Genomic DNA, 22,305 nt, shown 5'->3' with positions numbered 1-22,305 from the left:
CAGATCCTTTGGAGGGATTTGAATCTTGAAAGAGAGATACCATTACAGCAAGAGAGAGGCAAGGGACAATATTACTCTCCATGCATTAAAGCGTTAGACTTGGGAACTGACCTACTATGTCTTCAGCATTAGTTATTCTTACCTTTGCTTAGTTTTTCCTTGCCAGAACCAAAGGAAGCAGTGAGCCCTTTTCCAACCTTATAGGTATCTCTAGTGAAAATAAGGCCTTTCTTTTTTCCAGCCCTTCTCATTTTTTGAGCTTCAAACACCAATGAAGCCCATCTGGTTGTTGCCATTTTACAAACAGGGAAAGTGAGACATGGGTTAAGGAGGTGATCAACTCAAATTGGAATTTTATTGCTATGTGGGAGATTTCATTAAGGGTTCTAGAGCATAGACAGCTGTAAGTTTAATTACCTTGCACAAGTAGAACCAGGACAGCATTGAGCCAAACCAATAAATCAGGAGGTTTCTCGATAAAGTTTCAACAGGAGCTGGCTCTTTGGAACCACACACAATCTCCCAGTATGGTGGCTTCAGAAGTTGTTAACGTGAGCAGACTTTCTCATTTGCATGCAGAGCACTTTGTCAATGTGCAATGTGTTCTCCTTGACCTGGATCTCCTCCTCCAAGGAAAGCTGTCGACGGCGCAATCCTTTCAGCTCTGTCTCAGCCTGTGCCAGGGTGTCTGTTAGTCTAACAGGGAAAATACAGACAAGACATCAGTTAAAAACACCTGGATAGGGTTTTTTTTTCATGTGGGGTAAGAATTCTGAGCAAAAAAATAAATTACAGGAGAGGATTCAGAGGGAAACAATATTCATGCAGCTTCCTTTAGTGTCCTCCCCTTGTGGGAAAAGCAATTCCCAGCTTGGACTCATTCAATTAATCCAGAAGTTGATACCATGGATTTTCCCCTCTCTCATCATTTCCACTTGCCTTTGAATGTTTGTTTTAATCTCTTGAACTTCACTAATCAGCCTGTATTGCACTGTGTCATAACATAATTCCACATTGGGGCGATGGTTTCTTGCTTCTAAGACTGTTTGAGCCGCTTTAATGGGTCCTTCTTTATCAGTGATTGCTTTCTTTAAGGATGCAATGTTCTTCTCCTGTGAGGCAGTCTCATCCATCACCTGAACAAACCCAAGAGAAGGTAGTGCTGCACAATGTCTCTTACATTGCATGAAATCATCAACCTCACCTTTAACAGTTACAGTAATAACAATAGTAATACTCATTATGTTAAGATGTTATTTCATCAAAGGATATTTTACAAAGGTCAGCCAGAATTATGATTCCTTCATTGGAAAACAGGTGACACTGTTCTGAGTGAAACTGGAGATTTACACTCAGAAATTAATTTTTACCACTTACACTCAATTTTCATGTGTCAAATTTCAAGCACATTGACTCTGACTTTATAAGTTATTAGTCTCTAATATGACAATTTTGACAATTCTATAGGAACCCCATTTAACTAAAAATCATAAGCAAAATTGTTTGCCTACAGCAGCACTGGGAACTGGGGCTGTTTAGTCTGGAGGAGAGGAGGCCGAGGGGAGACCTTATTGCTCTCTACAACTACCTGAAAGGAGTATGAGGTGCGTGCTGGTCTCCCAAGTAACAAGAGATGGGATGAGGGGAAACAGCCTCAAGCTGCGCTAGGGGAGGTTTAGACTGGATATTAGGAAAAATTTCTTTACTGAAAGTGTGGTGAAGTATTGGCACGGGCTGCCCAGGGCAGTGGTAGAATCTCCAGCCCTGGAGATGTTAAAAAAAATGTGTAGACATGGCACTTCAGGACATAGTTTCGTAGGCTGGTGGTGTTGGGCTGATGGTTGGATTGGGTGAGTTTAGACGTCTTTTCCAACCTTAATGATTCCATGATTCTCTGAACTGGTAGACAACCCATTATTTCTACTGTTTTGCTGACTGTTCCCCACCACTTACCATTGCAAGGAGCATCTCCAGGTTGTGCTTGGCATCCTCGACTTCCTTCACCCTATTTTTAAACGCAACATCCACCACCTCACGTTGCTTGCGCATGTCATTCACTGTCTGTGAGAGGATGCTGTCAATCAGCGCCTGCAGTGCCAAAGAATTGTTTCTCTGCTTGTCAGCCTTTTCAATGTTTGCGTTTGAGAAATCTACCCACGCTTCAGGGCTAACAAAGCTGAAAGAGATTCATAATCAAAAGTCATTAACTGGCAGCATCAGGCCCTCTGTGACTTCATAAATCTGTAACCACAAATCTGGGAACAAAGCAGTACTATGAGCTGCGTGTCCCAAATGAATGCTGGGAATCCTACAAAATAAAGACCCGCTCTGTCACAAATATTTCAGAATGAAGTACACAAGGGTAGCATGAAAACAACTTTGATGAAGTCACAGAGCATCTTTGTTATAACTTTCCTTTCCCTGATAAAGGATTTAAGTAGTTGTGGGGGAAACCCAGACGATAACCAAGATTTCTTAGAACACCTTTTATTAATTTAGCTGTTCTTACTAATATAATTCAGCTGTTAATAGCAGGGAACTATTCACACAAACCATTCACTTATCCTCTCACACAGTTCACCACCTATGAGACAGGCACTTACAGAACCCGGTTGGAGCACCGTAGGGGAGAGGCGAACCCCTAACTACAGGGAGGCCCTGTCCCAGGTTGCCAAGAGAAGTCGTGGCTGCCCCATCCCTGGAGGTGTTCAAGGCCAGGTTGGCTGGGGCTTGGAGTAACCTGATCCAGTAGGAGGAAGTATTCCTGCCCACGGAAGGAGGGGGTGGAGCTGGATGAGCTTTAGGGTCCCTTTCAGCCCAAACCATTCCATGATTCTATTTCACAGATACTAAAGTTATAGACAGAAGTATAAAAAAGAAAATCTACAACAGACAGATGATGGACAGATATAGTCTGTTTTACACAAAACTACATTAATCTTGCTATAACAGTTCATATGAGCTATGTAGTTATCATATTTTCATTGAACTAAATAACCACTTACTTTCCCTCTATTTTCACTGCGTTATCAGTGTATCCGATATCAGGAGTGTTGCTTGCCACGTTTGCACAGTAATCATCTATAGTCAGAGCTGTAAACTTGTCCTTCAGGTCCATTTCCAGGTTGTACTTTGCGGAACGGTTTATTCTAGAAGAAACAGACTCTAAGCCAAAGGTACAGGCACTCACAGGTGTCCCTAACACGCATGCGTACAGCATTAGGGAATACAAATGCTGTTATGGAATTCTTCTTGTATGAAATGCTAGTTGCAAAGTCCCAAAATCTAGAGCATGAAGTTGCCTTCATATAAATTGGTGGTAGAGTTCCCATCAGAATTAAAGGCACAGGACTAATCATGAAAAGACTGGGGATTATGTGCAAGTACCTTGAGTTCTGACAACCAGAACTGCTCAGCATTGCTGATTGAATGGTACAAATCAGAACTGACCCTCTGTAACTATTTAACACTGATGGTATCTTTGGACCTGTGCTCAGCCTGACCCTCCAGCTTCTAAGGATCGCGGCTGTCCTGCTTTCCAGCTATCAGTATTCAGTTACTGCACCTGATTTGCTCATCAGTCTGTTCCAATGTACGCTGAAGCAAGGCCACGGCCTCCTGGAGGACTTCAACTTCCTTCATCAGTTCCTGTTCCACTTCATCATGCACCAAGTCAATCCCAACTCGCCGCTGCCTAAAGAAAAAGAGCAAAAAGCCATAAGCCACATTGTTCCAGTGCCTGCAGCTCACAGAAGGTGATAAAGACAGCTGTCCAAATTGAAGGCTTTTCCTTGCCACACAGGAAGCCTTTCCTTAAATGTCCTTGATTCCCCAGTGTTACAACACCTAAATCAGACAAAGTTAGGCAAGCCTCTAGTTTGCAGCCTTTTAAATTATTTGTTAAAGGTTCATTACCTAGATTATTTTTTCTCTCTCCTTAAATGTGTTTCTTCTTAATCATCTCACCTGGTCAGGAGACACTTTTGGGCAATGGCAAGTAGCTCTTTGCAGCTCTCTAGAGATTTCTTCAGCCTCGTCTTGAAAGTCAGCAGTACCTCTGTCTCATGAACTATCTGTGCAAGTTTGTTATCTAACTCTTGCTTCCAGAATTTTATTTCTTCCCGTCTCTGCTCTGCAGAAAGGAAATCAAGTGGGTATTAACAGAACCCCATTTTATATGGCAGAGCATATAAATGATCTTAGGTATGGCTAAAAACAGACTTATTCCATAACGGAGTGTATGTGGTGCTGCAGGCTGACATGTGGGGACAGATTTGCAACACTGTGGCTGTAATTAGGGATAAAACCAGACCACGTGGTTCAAACCGTGTCATTAATTTAGACCTGGCCTGGCTTACAGAGAGCTTTACAGCATCCGAAATAAAAGTTAGCATAGTTCTATTTCAGGTGCATTTAAAAGCCACTTTTGGTTATACTGAAACAGCTCTATGTCTAGATGAAGCCTCAGTGGGGTTCACATAGAATCATGGGATGGGTTGGGAAGGAGCTTTAAAGCCCATCCAGTCCAACCCCTGCAATGAGCAGGGACACCTTCAACTCAATCAGGGTGTTTAGAGCCCCATCCAGCTTGACCTTAAATGTTTCCAGGGCTGGGGCATCCACCACCTCTCTGTCATGAGGTTTGGTTGGAATAGCTTTCTGAATGGTTAAGAGAAGTAATTTATTTATTTTAAAATAAAGAATCTGCCTCAAAATGTTTTTTACATTACTTCGCATTATCCCATGCAATCAGAGAGCACGGTGTTCACATGTATTCCTACTCACTATCCATTTATTTTTTAAGTCCGTTTTAAACATATACCTCAAATAAGACGTCACAACACTTGCAGAACACTTGGCATTACCTATTTTCTTGCTGACATCACTCTGGGTTTTCCGAGTTGTCCTTTCTATTTCATCCACCAGCCTCTGACTCTCAGCCGTGAGGCGCTCGGACCGGCATTTCTGCGCCTCTGCGCTGGCACATTGCATCTTGTTTGCCATGTCCCACTCGGAGGGATGAAACTTGGGTGGACCTTGCACTAGCCTGGCCATTGTTTCTTGGGAAGTTCCTGCATACGATGCAGCTCAGTTCTTGGAATGTGGAACCTGAAAAGAGGAATGGCATTTTATTTGGCTGCAGAAGCAAGAAAGGGAGGAGAGAGGTCTCTGAGGGTAAGAAAAACTCTTGACTCTTTTACTTGCAAAGTGACACAGGTAGCAAGAGAAAGAGTTCTTGTTGAAGGCTCCCCAAGACTTTACTAAGGTGTGTGGGAGAGTACGGAGTGGGAGAACGAAGAAACACAAGAATTTGGGGATAGAATCTTAGAATAACCAGGTTGGAAGAGACCCACTGGATCATCGAGTCCAACCAGCTAAGAAAGTGAAGCTAGGAGGCTTGAAAGTGGAACTGAGAGGAAGGGACAGGCTGTTTGCGACAGGAGGGAGAAGGGAAAGAAAAGGAGATCTGTGAGAAAGGATGGATTAAATGGACAATTAGAAAATTGAGAAAAAGTGAACAAATATGAAAGATAAATAGTCTCCCACAGGATGGAGACACAAAAACCTTTTAAGTATATGGCTGGAGAGGTGGGTGGACACTGGGTTGTAAAAAAGAAACGTAGTGGTCATTAGGGAAAAACAAAAAGTGAGAAAACAGGACCTGAAAAGCTGAAGGAGGAAATGCAGCCAGTAAATGAGGGAATGGAAAAGCCTAGGAAGGGCTAAAGAAGAACAAAGAACAAAGCCTGCTGGGGCCACTGGCTTAATGTAGGGTGAAACCAATGCCCAAATATATGCAAAGTCCCAGCAGCCTGGTTATCGAGTTTCCTGTTCTTGCACTGTGTCGCCCAATGATCCTGAGGTGACAGCTCACCCTGAGGTGCCCACAGCAACACGCGGCTTTGCCCACCCTTTCCCCCTCCTTCTCCCTCACACACCTCGTGGCTGGTGCCGCTGCCAGGGCCAAAGCCTGGCTGAGTGCCTCGGTTTCCCTTCACGGGGCAGGTTTGCTCCCAACTCTCTCTCGCAGCCTCTGTCTCCACAGCAGCAGCACAGAGTTTCTTTCTAAAGCTGCGACTCAGTACTTCGGGAGGTGGCTCAGAACACCATGACAGGTCAACAAACCGGTTGCTGCAGCAACAGCAACGCTGCTGCTGTCAACCTGCTGTCCTTGCACCAGCTGGAAATGCACAGCACGCACGAGCCAGGGCTGCTTCCTTTCACCCAGTCCCGGTTCAGATCACCTGGAAATAAAAACATATTCTTTGTACATTAATGGACATCGTTCCCACAGCTTCAGACAGTCATTTTTGATCAATTAATTGCAGAAATGCATAAAGATTGTGAAAGCGAATTAAAGATGTGTTAATACCAAGCTCTCTAAAACATCAGTCATAAAATATCTCCAGCAGTATGCTCCTTCTTTGTGGCAAATATATTCTTTCCTGAGACAAGAGACTTGGAGTCAGACTCTGACCCCCATCTCTTCCCCTCAACCTCCCCTTCCTGCATTGCCTTTCCCACACAAGGTGTAAAAGCACTTACAGTTGGATGAAAAGAGCAGATTCCCCGTGATACAGGAGTGCTGGTAAGCCCAGGCCAACGCCCGTGCTGCGTAAACAGCAACTGAAATGCTGTTCACATCCCATCCTAATGCCTTCATAAAGGATTTTGCAAAGAAGCAGTTCCTCACCTTGGTGACTCATGTTGGGATGTAGAAACTGTGTTCTTTTTTTACAAAGAAGTGGCCAAAGTCCATGGTGTCTGGAAGAGCATCTTCTGTTTCCTGTGGGGGAGTCCAAATAATCAGCAGTAATGGGACCGGATTGGAATTAAGTGTGTTGCTGTCTTCCTTATTAGATGCATTAAAACCACCATAGATCATCCCATTCTTCAGAGGATTAAACTGTCACCCGGACTGCTGTGACAGCATGCTGAAGAGAGAGAATTCTCTGGGTTGAGCTGATACTGCAGCATCGTTAACTGTTTGCTTCCACTGCTGTGGAAATTGTGCAGCAGACAAACACAATAGTGTGTTCTGGTGTTCCATTACTGTCCAGAATTATCTCCCATGAGGACGGGCTGAGAGAGCTGAGGTCGTTCAAACTGGAGAGAAGGCTGTGAGACCTTATTGTGGCCTTTCAGTACTTAACAGGCCCCCCGTAAGAGGGGACATAGTTTAGCAGGGTCTGTTGCAATAGGACAAGGGGGAATGATTTTAAACTAGAAGAGGGGAGATTCAGACTAGACAGAAAGGCCATTTTTTTACACTGAGGGTGGTGAGGCACCGGCACAGGTTGCCCAGAGAAGTGGCGGCTGCCCCATCCCTGGAAACATTCAAGGTCAGGCTGCACGGGGCTCTGAGCAACCTGACCCAGTGGATGTCCCTGCTTATCGCAGGGGGTTTGACTGGACGGGCATTAAGGGTCCCTTCCAACCCAAACCATTCCATGATTCTGTGCTAACTGCCCATAGGCTTTAGCTAGGCATACGGCTATTTTAGTGCAACCAAAAGTGGCTTTTAAATGCACCTGACACAGAGCTATGCTAACTTTTGTTTTGGACACTGTAAAGCTCTCTGTAAGCCAGACCAGGTCTAAATTAAATGAGACAGGTTGAACCATGTGATCTGGTTTAATCCCTAACTAAATGCGTCCAAGAGTTTGCACTGTTTTGAGAGTGTTTAGATTAAATGCTTTATTGGAAATGTCACACAAAGAAGCGATGAAAGGCATCCATCCACCTAGCACACTGTCAAGGAGGAGGAGCTTCCCTGCTTTGGGAAGCTATGCACAAACGTCATTTTAAAAAGTGGGTTGATGTCTCTGCATAGATTATTTCAAAAAACTTGCACAGAACAGAGCGATGTAGCCTTTAAAAGTAGGATCAGGTTGCCAATAAACCACATTAGATAGTAAAGAATTTTAGATATGGTGCAGAAAACATTGAAACAGCCAGGAAACAGCCAGTTTGTGCACAGCAGACACTGTGACAGCTTTACTGTGCTGTTCGCTTCATCACTCATGCAAAACACATTTACTGCCATATACACACACTCTCTCTGCAGTGTTTAGAGCTGAAAACACAAAGAAATTCTGCAGGGGCATACGTTACAGAATTGAATTTCAATTACATCATACAATCTACAGTCAAGGTTATTCATCCATATCAGACGTCATGTACAAAGCCACAGGTTTTTCTATAATCACGGCACAGCACCATCTCCCTCAGCTCCTTACGCACAAACCACCAGCAGTAAAAATCATCTTACAGTCCCTCACTGCCCTGCAGGCTGTTTGCTGGCAGGTGCCAGGTACCTTTACCAGCACCTCTTTGAAGTCAGAAGACTTTAGGAAACCTGTACAAATAACTTCTGGGTAGCTGTGAAAATGAACTAAATACAGGAAGGACATAAACTGCCCATGCTGAATTGACAATAATTTTACTAATAGCTCCTTTATATAATTTTTTGCTACTAAGCCTAAATTGACCGAGCACTTACCTGTGTCTTTAGCACCCACATCACCCAGGAAAAAATCATCCCTGGTCTGGGACTGTGAAGGAATAGGGACAAAGCCAGTATTGCCCCCTGTTGTAGCTACGATGGAACTTGGCTCTGTCAGTCAATGAGAAGTATTCTGTAAGAATGTAAATACGTGCCTCACGTGTGCCAGCTGTGGGCAGATTTCTCACCGTGCTCACTCTAATCACTTCTCCAAAACACGAGTGCAGAGTATTTAACCTTACAGTGCATTTGGTGAAGCCCCAGATGCACACTTGCTCCTCAGAAGTGTGGTCATTCGAAATGCAAGTCAGGAACTCGTGGTGGTGCAGTCATACAGCAAATACAAGCAAACCCGACCTCTGTCCACTCGCATTAAATCCAAGAGATCCACAACACCAAGGATCCTGCTCTTCTGACTAAGTATCCTTCAGACACACATTAAGATGTGTATTTAAACTGTTTCCACAGTCTCATAGCAACAGCCTGGCTACACTTCAAACCAAACTCAATGATCCAGACATTCAGCAGCTCACTCACACTTTACCTTTGTGCACTTTTGGTGTTTGGTTTGTTTTTATCCCTCCCAGAGACTGCTAACAAAGTGGTTGCTTTGCTCACGGTTTCTTAAATAAACCTCACTAGAAAGGAAGGCTGAATTAAAATCCTATTCCAAATGCCACTGAACTGCTGTACTTTTAAAATTCAGAGCACAAAGCATCGTGACTAGAACAAAAATATTCTGAGCAAAAGCTTATTCGCACTGATTTTTCTTTGTCACCTCTCACTTCATTCTAAAGAGAAGCACTAAATCAGGAGAGAGTTTGATGTATTTTATTATAAATGGTCATCAATACAGAACCAAAGTAACCTTTATAAATATCTACAAAAAGCACATATGCAGTTTAAAAAACATTCTTTAGCATGAACAGAGGGCTTGTGGCTTTCAGTTTTTACTTTCTATGACCCTGTTTTTATGGAAGAAATAATTTTAAAAGGCTTTTTTTTCTCAAGTATGCTTTTCAGTGGTTTTGTTTTTAACAATCACTGTGAAAACAAAGCTCTGTTGATTTATCAAAAAGAAAACCAGAAAGGGTGACATGTGACCTTTTTGTCCAGTAAATCTGGAATAATCCCACTGTATTGTGGTTTTAATGCGAATTTAACTGAAAACAGAAAATAGTCCAAGGCATTTCAAAACTCCCACATCTTTCATGCCGCTTTAGCCTGTTCACCTCAGAGTCAACACGAGGACTGAGCAAGTCAAAGACTTGGTTCCTGTCCACACTGGAGAGCTGCTCTCCTCCGTACTCCAGGTCAAAGCACACTAGTCTTGCTTCTACTTACAACCGTTCAGAGGATTTTGTACTTTTCCTAGCTGCCCCTTCCCTGCAGTCCTAAGTCATGCAAACACAAATCTCATACAGAGAACAGCCCCAGCTGTTGCTATTTTTCACCATGGAGAAATTAACCCCCGAGTGCCAGTGGAGGCTTTTGCAAGCCTCTAAGCAAATCACTTCAGATTTGACCATTAAAGACAAACACAGCTGTGCGAGACGGTAGTTACCTGCCTCCCCAGTGAACAGGGAAGAGGTGCTCAGTTTCTGCTTCAAGAGAAAAGAATAATGCCTTTTTGGGGTGCGTGTGGGTGTGTGGGTATGTGTGTGTGTGTGAGTGCACAAACGCAGCGGAGACAGGCTTGAAGGAGAGGCAATATTGCCTTAGTGGCTGAGTACGCTACTAATTGCTAAATGGAATTTTCTTTGTCCATCTGCTGTTTCTTTTGTGCTACACTCAACGGAGAAGTGGAATTGAAGGTGCTATCTTCTGGAGTTTCACCTGCATTTTAATTAGGAACACCTTTGTAGCAGAGTTACTTATCACTGCATAAAACTGGGTCCACAGCTCAACAGAGATAGGAGCGGCAAACCAGCTCCCTGTGAACTTTCAACAAAGGAATATTAAAAATCCAGCCTACTGCTAGCACCAAAATGACAGCATCTGCCTTTCCCGGTGGGTTTTTTTCTGTCTTTTTCAAACATATTTCTGTATTACTGACATGCTGATGTGATCAACACTTTGGGGCGCTGCTCAGCAACACTTCAGTCAGCCAGCACGCAGTTGAATGTAAGCAAAGGGGAAGGAGAAAGGAAAACACAGCACCGCGTTCCATTTTCAAAACGTCACTCTTCCCGTGAGCGTACAGTACGTGACCCTGCTGGCTGGAGAGGTGTCGATGGTTTTACTCAAAGCGCCGTAGATGATTATACAGAGACTGGACATAGGTAAAGACACACATGGGATCTGGCTTGTGACCCATCAACATCATGTCATCCACTTCTATCAGACGATCGCATTGAGCCATCTTCCTGTGGTAATAGTAAAAAAGATACAGCAAATTAAGAGTTAAATCTAGGGCCTGTAATTATGTCCAGGATCCATTTGCTGCTCTGATTTGAGATAACCAAGCATTTAAGAAATCCTGAGGCTTATCAGCAACATTTCATTTCACAACGAAAACGTCGGGCAAATGCTGGAGATCATTATATTTGCAACCATAGAATATTCCTGTTCTTTCTCCATACCGGGATCTGATCCAAAAACCTGTAGAGTTTTTTTTCCACTAACTGCCATTCACATCCCTGATATACGTAGCATGCAGCCCAACCTCACAGTCCTCTGCCCAAGACTCAGTCAGCAGGGTCATACAAGTCTGCAAAACCTGAGTTTTCCTTGTTCTTATATAGGAAGCTTAAAAAGAATGGGAAAACGAGAAGAGATGAGGTGTGCCAATAGGAGCCCATGTGGTGTGTTTGTTCACCACCTCCATATCTTCAAGGTGTGAGAGACTTGGGCAACAATCTAAGATGATCAGGTTGGAGAGCAGAAGCCTGACTGAGATCTGGACCAGCAGAAAGGAACAGATCTACTGAGGCCTAGGATGAAAAATCACAAGAGAAGGAAGCAATAGGAGCAGCAGAGCTCGTACTGGGATGAACAACAAAACCTGAGAGAAGAGCAACTTACAGACAGAGGTGAACCCTCTCACCAAACAATTCCAAAAGTTAACCTACTTGCTCCCTGCCTTGCTGGGGTCACAGCTGCTTTTCCAGAGGGGCTGGCTGGATACATTAACATGCCTCAAGTTCAAATCAAGTAACAAGCAGGTGGCTCTGGCTAAGGATCTACAAGTTCTATGTCCAGTCCTTATGGACTGTCAGTAAACGTTGGATGTCTAGTGCACTATGAACTCAAATTTCTTTTATACGACTGATATTGGCAAATTCGTTAAGAATTATTCACTGCTACAAGAACAAAATAATTAAAAAAACCCCAAACCGGAGAAGTAGGGTTTTTTTCCTTTTCTGTCCAAGCATAACTCTTAAGGTTGACTTATCAAGTTTAGTGTATAAGTGGTAAGGCTGGTGAGAAAGCAGCATCCAAGCACTGCCTGAAGACTGAAAGACCTGAACACGGGACTCCAGCAAGTTATCCTGTATTTGGCAAAACCACCTCTGATTTTAGACTGCCGAGTCTCCTGTTTTACGCATTCTCTGTGCGGAGCTTTATAATCCTTTTTTGGCATGACACATGACAGGATCATCTACAAGAGGAATGATTAAACAATTTGCTGTTGCCGAACCATGTTAGACTCAAACTGGAAGCACTTCACAGAGATCTAACGCGATACTCACTCAGCCATGGTGAAGGCCAGCTCAAAGTTTTGCTTGCGATTAGCTGGGTCAAGCTTATTATAATCAAAAGCTTCAGGGAAGAAAGAATGAACAAGAGCACAGAATGCCATCCCATCATTCCAGCTTGAGGAGAAGTTTTGGAGATCGATGTGCTGTTGTGATGAAAAAACCCACATGTTAGTGCAGCACTAGGGAAGAGGGAGAAGCAGCTGCTTTTGCTCACAGCAGTTTTCTGTTCTTCTATCCCACTAACCAAAGCAACCGAGCACAGGGTTTAGGTTTTTGTTCCCCTCTTTGTACATCCATTACATTATTGGTATTCTGAGAAAACCCTGCATGCTCAGCAATGAAAACCTTTTGCCTGAAAAGCCCAGATGCGAAGCAGGGACACGGTCAGGGTCCTCAGTCCAAAACCCACTGACAATACTGCGAAGAACCTTGCTAGTGTCAACGAGCTCTGGAGCGGGCCCAAAGCACCATCTCAGTATCTGTGGAAACTAAGGACACTGCTTATTGCCATGAAGTATTTATAATTGAAGACTGGTTCATTTTGTGGCTGTGAATAACGCTGGATAAAGACTAAGCTTGTTTGCTTTCCTTTTCAGCAAGGCCCAATTCAATGCCTGTTTACACACAGAGAGGCAGAAATATAGGAAGAATGAAGCCTACTGCAAACCTGATTGCTAGAACAAATGCTTATTGTTACTTTCAACTGCAAGAGTGAAAAGAATTATATCTGGGCTCTTGTCTCATGATGCTTTCCCATCATAAAAAATTCAAGACCCAGCTTTTCTGGTAAGCAACTAACAGTAATTTTCCCTAGTTCTGCTTTTGTGTGCTGTAATCCAGAGTTCAGCAATAATAATGCACATTTTCCAATAATGTTTTAAAACATATTACAGAAAAAGAACCTAAAAAATAATACCTTTTTCCTGGAAATAGCTTGGCAATTGCAGTTTAAGGCCAGATAAAATTACTAAAATCTTAACTACTGAATTCTTCTAGCTGCGCTGATGTTACATCATAGAAATTAGCTCTATACCCGTAAGACCAAAAGCTTTCAGACAAACACTGATGCTTTGCTTTGACAAACACATAGAATGTCACTCAATCACTGACCATCTTTTTAAGTGTTGCCAAAGCAAACCATGGTGTTTGTTTTACTCACACAAAACTTAATGACTTCGAGGAAGGTAGCTCATTGTCTATCACAGTTTAAATTCACTTTCTGAGCAAGCCTTTTTGGCAAATTCTCCTGAAAGACAAAGCTGGAAATGCAAGCACGTCTTCACCTTGTATCCTATGGTTTTTGAGCGACACCATTCTAACAGAATTTGTTTAATGCTGCTAGCGCTGGCAACCCCAAAACTCTGCGATCTCTTCAGCCTGTGTCTGGGTTCTCCTTTCCCTCTGGAAAATTAACAGAGATCAGATTAAATTACATTCCAGAAAAACTTAAACCTACTTGTCAGCAATATCTACGCAACCTTGCCCAGGTCAGCCCCAGATGACAGTTGAGAAACACACTGCTGAAACTTCAGCTTGTTAGTCCTGCAAGATAAACTAATTCTCATTGCAGCCAGGATTCCAAGCCCTCTTCTATTAAATCATACCATCATGTTGCATAAAGAACAGTTCATGCTTCTGGTCCTTAGTGAATAGCAACAGAAAGTCACTACATTCCCAGTCTCTTATAATGAGAGAGCAGGCACCTTTTACAGCACACTTTGCAGCTAAAAGGCACCTGCTTCTTCATCTGACTCGCTCCAGAGCCAGAAGAATCTGTAGCTGTGAATTTCCAGGGCTCAGATGTGAAGTCAGCGAAGCTATACATGACCTCATATTGTACCTCAGCCCAAAATCCTACACTGAGAGAGTCCTCCCACCCAGCTGTCCTCTGCTGGGAATAATTGATAAATTAGTTTCCCATTAACAAATGCATCCAGGAGAAAGGGGTGTGACATACTTTCCGCTCTCCTGTTCCAGTTTCTCCAGAAGCGCTTTCCTGGCCTGTGCTCCTGAAGTCCGTGGGAGCGTCTGAGACCGTACCAGCTCTCGCCTCCTTTCACCTTGGCGATGTGCAGTGGGAGGAGAGGAGCGAGAGTCGGGAGTCGCATTGCTGTAACTGTCAGTGGCACTGGAGAAACAACACGAAAAGCATGAGGTTAAACAAGACAGTAACCCTCTGCAGTGCCAGGAGTCAGCATAAAGGTCCAGCTGCCACTTACTCTAAACCTTCCCAAACAGTGATTTCAAGAGGACCCGAATCAGTCAACAGTAATTTAAGTAAAAGTCAAAGTCTAATTGACAAATAACAACGCTTAAGCATAGAAGAGTTTAAGGTACTTTAACAAGTGATACATCGCTGGACAAGTCAAAAATACTTTATAGCACTGAGCAGAACAGCAATTAAGAGAAGAGAAAATTAAAAAAAAAGGTTGCAGCCACACAGGAGCACCGAATCCCTTTCATTTCCAAAGCTTAGGGTTCCTGGGGGTAAGTCACATTCTGGAAGCGCTTTTGAAATTTTTACTTATCAGACACAGAATACAGAGCTCACATCAGTGTTTCTTCACTCCTTCATTTGATCAAGAAACAGAGGATCATATTCCAATTTGTGTTTATTTAAGCCATGAAGCACTTCATTAATGAAGTAAGACACACACTGCACTTGCAAATGTTCCCCGTGACAGAGACAGAGAAATTGAGGCAAAAGCAATGACATCGGTGTCACACATTAATTTCTGATACAGCTGGAGGTGAGATCCAACAGCAAGTTCTCTGGGGTGCTCATAACTCAAATATAGAAGTGCTGATGTTGGAACTAACTCAGAAGAAATGTAACGCCAAATTTGGGATAATTTTCAAGGCAGATGCAAGCCCAATTTAAGAGATTTAAATTGGCTGCACTCCCATTTTTCTTGATGGATATTTTGCATGCAGAGGATGCCTGGATATGCCAGTAGTAATTGTGATACCATGTAATCCTATACTAAACAACTGCGACTCGGAGTTAATCAAGAATGTGTAGTAGTCCTCAGCAAGGCATTTATCTACAAAGTAAACTCTAGGCCAGCCAAACTAAGGGCGTTCGACAAAAGTCATATGTTGGTTTCCAAAAATAAGCTCAAAGCACAAATCACAACACAGCTGAGTATTTTTAAAAGTGTTTTCAAAGGGCTTGACAACTTGCTCCTCCTAACAATAATCCCGTGCTGGCACTGAGTTTTACTTACTAACACTGTAACAATGCTGAAATCCCCAATTAGGTTTGCTTTAACTGCTCTATGAAAGATTTTTATCCCTTCCCATCTCTGTTCCATATAGCCCTCAGGAACGCTCACAACCCTTAATGCGCTTAAAATATAGCACCTGGGACTCACCCATTCTCCAAGGCAGTAGAACATACATCCCTAGAGACTACACTGACCACAATGGCCTAACAAAATCTCAAGAAAAATGCATACCTTTCACCAGTTTTGGTTCCACTATTCATCCCATAGCTCACAACTGAGACAGACTTAGTGACAGAAGTGGTATTCTCTATAAAAGCAGGAAAAACAAGATGCATTAGGGAATAAACTCCTTTGATTCTCCTTCCCTCATTCACTTTCAAACCATTTCCTGACAGATAGCCACACGCCGATTTTTACTTGTCACTGCAAAAAGCTTCAGCCCTTCCCATATGAACCAGCAAACCCGGGAGGAACTTTCCCCTGGGGTTCAGTCCTGCTGCAAAACCGCTGCCCTGCAGGGAGGATGGTGTAAACACACCAGGAAGGGAGGCACACCAAAAAACTGCATTAGGAAAGCTGGATCATTTCAGGTCCTTGTGTAGACCTCAGAGGAGGGCACACTGCCAATGGACCTTTCAGGGAAAGGAAGAAATGGTGCTACAGCTCAGCTTGCAGCAGACATAAGGAATCCTGGGAAATGTGCCATGATTGAGTGTAATTTAAATTATCCCATTTCCACCAGGAAACATCTTAGTTTATAAAGTAACACAGACTTCATAGGTTGCAAAGGTGGCTTGAAACCAACTCTGCATCTTTCTCTCCCCACCCCTGAGGTTTGTCCCTCACAGCCCAGCTCTGGACTCCAGCTATGTTCTGTAAATGCAGAACAGGGTGACTTGTACAGTTTTAACACACTAAGGGCAAAGTTGCATCAGTCAGCAACTCATTTATTGAAGGCTCCTTCTATATACAAAGAAGAAAGACTAGCATCTAGCAAGTCGGAAGAAAACCAACCTAATCACTGTCAAAATCACTCTGAAAATGCTGAACTCTCTCCAGTGCTTATAGAAGAGATCAGATCAACTGCACTTCTCACATAAAACACCCCGGTAAATGCCAACATACAGATGTGACAGACATGGGACCACAAACAATTGCCAGATATTTGTGCAAGTCTCAGAGGTTTTAAGCTGAGGAAGAGTGTGATCCCTATGGTGGAGGAGTGACATCTTTGCTAAATTGACTATTGAGAACTGTGCAATACCATTACATTGTGTAGACAGGAACAGCTCGGTGACACTAATCAGAAGTTCTTTTTGATAAAGTTCAACTCCTCTGTTTTGACTGAAATAAAAAAAATCTTTAAGACATTTTGTCCTTTGACACATTCATCTATGAAGGAGCCGACTGTTTTTCTTCTCAGAGGAATTTACTTCCACATCCATTGGGGGGGCCCACCACTTTCCAACTGCCATTACCTTGCACTCAGTCACAGTTTTCACTTGCTTGGCTGAAATCTTCACTGCTCAAACTGTCTGTTTTACCACACTTTTCTGGCACCTACTGTTTCCACTGCAGAGACTGCCTAATAGTACACATGTACACCACTGCGGAAACATGGATAAGTACCCCTCGCTTTGAACTGACTGAGAATCTGATACAGCCTGACAAGTTGCCATGATACCCAGGAAACTGAATCTGCATGCAGTCTTGTTAGCAATTTCAGTATTTCCATGTACCTACTACTGGGAACTACATGCTCTGATCTGAATCCCCCAGACATGCAGCACAAAATCCCTCTCAATGTGTTGCATAAGGACACCCTGACAGGAACACTCACCTCCAGTGGCAGATGAACCCATCGTTCTTGTTGTACTTGAATTCCAGGACTTCACTGAAACAGCAGAAAAGAAGACAAAGGAGGGCTTTGCTACATTCTTAACTTTAATAAGATAAAAGAATAATCTGTAAATAATCCCTAACTCTTGCTGGCAATTCCATCTGGGCTCTCTCTGTAATTTCTGACCCATATATAGTCTGATCTGTGTCACTATCGCTAAATGTATATGAAATACAGCTTGAAGATTAATGACTTTAGTATAGATGAAATGAATTTCCTTTTTTTTTAAAAAAAACCCCTCAATTTAGATATAAATATGTTTATGCAATCACTCTGACTTGTCTGCTCTTGGTCATTCCTCCTTCTAAATGACTGTTGAACCCATTAGCCTAACTTCTCAAGAGGCCTCAGGTCTCAAAGCACTAAAAAAATCCTGCAGATTTCCTTAAAACAGCTGGCCACGCTGAAGAGATACCAACTGTGCTAGAAGACAGGCTGCTCTATGAACTCAACTACATTAAGCAGCAGAAATTCTCAGCAGATGTGACCTTATAGCCTAGAGCTCCACCCAGGGCCCACAACATCCATGGGATACGTAGCCATGGAGGCCAGGTTTCATAATTACCACTAGGTCACAGGACAATCCCCATAGAACCAGTTTCTTGAAGTAAAGAAATGGGACACAGCTTCAACAAATGAATTATTTTTGTCTCTTTTACCTGACTGGTTGGAAGTTTTCACTGCCATCGTGGTTTTGCTCTTGCTTTGTCCCAGCAGGCCATCAGACACATTAGCTGTTCCTGTAGAAGAGATGGTCTCTCCTGAAAACTTCTCTGATATCCTGGTTGTTGCCGTAACGGGAAGGTGGGGCATCTGTAAGGTGACTGCAGGGGCATGGGCTTCAGGGGAAGAGTCTGATCTATGAAAAGAGGTCAGTTCATGGGAGACTTTTGCCTGACCTAGTGAACAAAAAGAAAAGGAGAGGAAGTAAATTTACATGCAGATTTGTAACAAAGGTACAAACCAACTTCCATGCAACAACTTTAATTTACAAGTCAGTGGAATTGTTCCACCTAGTTCTCCCTGTGGGATGTTATATCATTTACAGCACATGCTGCAGGAACAGTCCTAGTGTAAATGATCCTTGCAGCGATTGTACCTGTCCTACATGAATCTCAGCAAGAACAACTTCTTCAGATCATTAATGCACTGGCATGCTTAGCAATACAGTTAAAGTTTAAAAGTTAAGCTCATAAGCAGGAAATAGTTAAACGGTATCAATGCCAGGGTACAACATCCATGCTGAAATCATAACAGATTCTAGCGCTTCCAACATGTGAGAGCTGCTCTCTGACTGCCAGCATCAGGTATTTTACAAGTAGTGCTACTTCATTTCACCCCCTTTTCCTACCTGATGAAGACTGATGCCCATTTTCAATGATAGGAGAACTAAAAACTCTTCTAAACTCAGGTTTGTGATGGTCATCCAAGTCTACGCTCTGTCAGAAGAGACAACAGACACGACAGCTAAATTTCAAACAGCAGCAAAAGTTAGAAGAACACCCAGAAACACCTGTCAAGAAGACGGATTCCTTGTACTGGTGACCACAATACAAGAAGGGAACAATTATCCAATCCCAAGAGCCCAACCTGCAAAGAGAACACTGGCAATGCAGGATTTGTATTGTGTGTGTATGGGCACACAAAAAATCACAAGCAAATAAAAAAAGAAGAAACTGCTTCACAGACACGATTCCTTCAATTAACACATGTAACTTCCAACAAGCAGCACATACAAGTAGTGGAGTGACACTCCCCAACACAAAGTCAATTAAAACCTTTTCCTGGATTCTAGATAGACCTCAAACTGCCAGATTGATAACAAATTTTACAAATAAATAATTAAAAATCTATCATGTGCTCTTATAAACATAATCCAAAATTCTTAAAAACTCAATTTAAACAACTTTGGTTTTGTTTAAAACAGACAGGAAGACTGAAGATAGATACTGAAGAGATTTTATACTGCAGGTAAGTATAAAATCAACAGAACATAATAGAAAAGGAAAGAGGCAGAGTGTATACGTGTAATAACTAAATTCGTCTCTGCTTTTCACACACAGGAAATACAGAGCAAACTGGTGGCTTGATTTTACTTACTCACTCCACAGCTGCATCACAAATCATTAGAATAATTTATTTATAGGGTGGAAAAATATATCTGGTGTAAAATACAGAAACCATATAATCAACTCAAGATAAATCAACAAAAATAACTTCTTGGAACTTGTCTGCTGTTTACCATCTGTTTACACTCATCCTAACTTAACACCAGACAACAATCTTAACACACCTTGGAGCTTCTGGAAAGCATTTAATCTTGTCAGATGCTGCAGAGTGCACAGGCTGTTTTAAATACTCATTACTTGAGATACCGTATCTTTCATTACCTCAAGTCCAAATCCCAGTCAACTCCTGGTAATTACGGTCTGAGATCTTGCTAAGAATTTGTTAACTTGTATTAGATTACAGTAAGGCAGTCTAAACACAATTTTGTCAGAGTTGTGGGCTTAGAATCTGATCCTCCTTGATACTGAAGTGTCAACTTCCCAACTGATGTCAACAGAACACCTGTAGTAGAATTCAAGCTACATATCTATACTACTAAAGCTAAGGAAAATCCTTCTCTCAAGGCTGGGCCCTACATTCTCTGATCACAATGAGCATGCAGGCTTTTCAAGACTACAGCATAATTTGGAGAAGTGATTAAAGCGCAGCAAAACTCCATTAACCTGACTTGAAGATGAGAACCTACTGCCTTGCAAGCAAACATCTTACAAAGATCTGTTACAATAAAACACAGAAGGAATAGCAGCAAGACATGGGGACACTGTGACCTGTCTTTAAGGCTCAGCTTGGATCTTATATGTTATTATACTGGGCTGTATACTGTCTTTTAACATGAGACCAGACTCTCAAGTCATTTTTTTTGTTGTGTGAAACGAGGGAAAGAGATAGGATCACCTGGATATGATTTTCAAACAAAACAATACAAAGTTCAGCAGAGGCCGGGACACTTCCCAATAATGTGGAAGATGTACTGACAGAAAAGATGACTTTTTAAAGGTTTCGCAGCCAGGACCTTTAATTTAATTTTTTTACCTAGTTTCTAAGTCAATGATCTTCCTGGGGTTACACATGCACTTACGCTCTCCACTAGGAAAGAGCGCACAGGTTCCATCACGAACCAAGATGTTCCTCAGCTGGTTTATCACTAAAATGCATAAGGGAGGCTGCTTTTTTAAAAAAAAGCAAACCAAAACCACAACAGCCACTCAAACAGCTCCACACAACACTATATTTTAGCATAAAGTTGCTTGTAGCCCCATGAACAAGACAGATTTCCATGGATGCCAAATGATGGCTTCACGTGCACCTAAGGTATCTGGGAGCTAAACTGTCCATTCCACAAGTAGGTTAGGCTGCCTTAGGATACACTGCAAGTTCCACAAATCACATCCATAATGAAGGTCAGTATTTAATCCAAACAAGGAGAACTTCTGCTTCCTTTTAGCTTCCCTATTTAAAAAGAAAGGAAAATAAATTAAGTTGGGGAAGTTGGAACATTCAGAACTTCTTACTCCTTCCCACCATCTAAACCTTTTTTTTTTTTACAAGCAGAAGCACAACAATTCAGCTATCCAGGCTCCACTGATTTGTGTGGGATCTCTCCCATTTGGAGGCTTCACTGCAGACAGCTTTTCAGTAGCGCTCACACCCAACAAAGCCGCACTCTTTAGATAGTGACTCAGATTAGACCCAAAAGGAGGCACGAGTTTTTCAGCAAAGCCAGTGTGCAGACTGTTTTCACAACGCATCACCAGAAGAACAATTTCTTTAAAATAACATTTGTCTCTCCTGATTATCAAAAATACTTTTTGTTTTTATACTACCTGCTATCCCCACAGAGAATGCTTCCATACACACAGAGTCTGACTTAATGCTGCCAAACCGGATCTGTATTGTTGTATCTCGATTTGTGAAAATAAAATTATTTTGAAAGTTGTATATTTGTCAAGAAGCAGGTGCTACGCATGAGTAAATTCAGTTATCATTGGCTGCCAGGATTAACTGGATGAAAAGCACATCAAATATTAATTATACAAATCATGCAGAAATCAATGGTTCAGGACTTTTATTTCTGTATTTAGCGTCATCAAGATCCTAGTCAAGAATTACTGCCCGTATCCAGAACTGAAATGAGAAGCACAGTTAATGCAGCTCCCCAAAATGTACCCGTGGCACAGAGATAGAACTGTTTAGCCATTCTGACCTGAATGCATCGAATGCCTGCGCAAAGTGTAAACATGGATCTACTTCATCAGCTGGGGGGTGGGAGGGAGAAAAACAGGCAAATGAGGTGGTCACTGCAAGGATCGAGTAGCATCCTACACACCGAATAGGCTTCCTAACACAGTGACAGGTGCTGCGTTCATTTATTTTATGCAAACTTGATTACCACATGTTGGCTAACAGCGCTGGGGAAGAAACTGATACGAGGCTGGAGGATGGGGAAGGCCAATGTGCTGACAGAACACGCCAGAGGAGGGAAGATTTGGGATTAGATTCTACTGTGCATTTAGTAGTGTCAGGGTATAGTGCTTTAAAATCTACTCTGTTGTAGATGTCAAGCTCCTGACAAGCCCATTTCTGTAACAAAACTTCCTCTGTCAATGCTGGTTATGTAGAAGGCAAATAGTAGAGGGACAGGTACCTGTATCTATGCTTAATGAGAATATTCACTTGTATAATTTGTATGACAACAATGGGATGAGGAACCGGTGAAGCTGTAGAAAAGAAAATTAATGCTAATGTTTTCCATGTCTTACTCGGGCTTGCTCTTATAACTTATCTCTCCAAAGCACAGAAGTCTCCATTTAATGTAGGGTGGTTATACTTTCCATAGTTGTAGGGCTGTTGGAATTTCTTTTTCACTGCAAAGAAGTTAGACCTTGGAGATCTATAACTGAA

General features: G+C 42.4%; 2 protein-coding genes across 3 annotated transcripts in view; both read right to left on the bottom strand.

Moving 5' to 3' along the window:
- Positions 1–336: 336 nt before the first annotated feature.
- TEKT1 (tektin 1) lies at positions 337–7,334 on the bottom strand. The gene is made up of 9 exons (XM_069874243.1): positions 6,695–7,334; positions 5,940–6,245; positions 4,866–5,109; positions 3,967–4,132; positions 3,566–3,694; positions 3,006–3,149; positions 1,954–2,176; positions 940–1,136; positions 337–696 (listed from the first exon to the last, which is right to left on the bottom strand). The coding sequence occupies exons 3-9, from the start codon at positions 5,053–5,055 to the stop codon at positions 537–539; spliced, it is 1,209 nt and encodes a 402-aa protein (XP_069730344.1). The 5' UTR covers positions 5,056–5,109; positions 5,940–6,245; positions 6,695–7,334; the 3' UTR covers positions 337–536.
- Positions 7,335–9,321: 1,987 nt separating this feature from the next.
- SMTNL2 (smoothelin like 2) overlaps positions 9,322–22,305 on the bottom strand; it is a 40,682-nt gene continuing 27,698 nt past the window's right edge. For both annotated transcript variants that reach the window (XM_069874242.1, XM_069874241.1), the window contains 8 exons: positions 18,686–18,773; positions 17,994–18,233; positions 17,275–17,328; positions 15,666–15,741; positions 14,165–14,335; positions 13,491–13,608; positions 12,199–12,350; positions 9,322–10,872 (listed from right to left, as the gene is read on the bottom strand). In XM_069874242.1, coding sequence (XP_069730343.1) covers positions 10,746–10,872; positions 12,199–12,350; positions 13,491–13,608; positions 14,165–14,335; positions 15,666–15,741; positions 17,275–17,328; positions 17,994–18,233; positions 18,686–18,773 — 1,026 coding nt within the window. In that variant the 3' untranslated portion in view covers positions 9,322–10,745. The remainder of the gene's footprint in view (positions 10,873–12,198; positions 12,351–13,490; positions 13,609–14,164; positions 14,336–15,665; positions 15,742–17,274; positions 17,329–17,993; positions 18,234–18,685; positions 18,774–22,305) is intronic.

This window comes from Phaenicophaeus curvirostris, chromosome 21 (genome assembly GCF_032191515.1).
Source record: "Phaenicophaeus curvirostris isolate KB17595 chromosome 21, BPBGC_Pcur_1.0, whole genome shotgun sequence".
Taxonomy (NCBI): Eukaryota; Metazoa; Chordata; class Aves; order Cuculiformes; family Cuculidae; genus Phaenicophaeus; species Phaenicophaeus curvirostris.
This window is presented reverse-complemented; position numbering and strand designations above follow the sequence as displayed.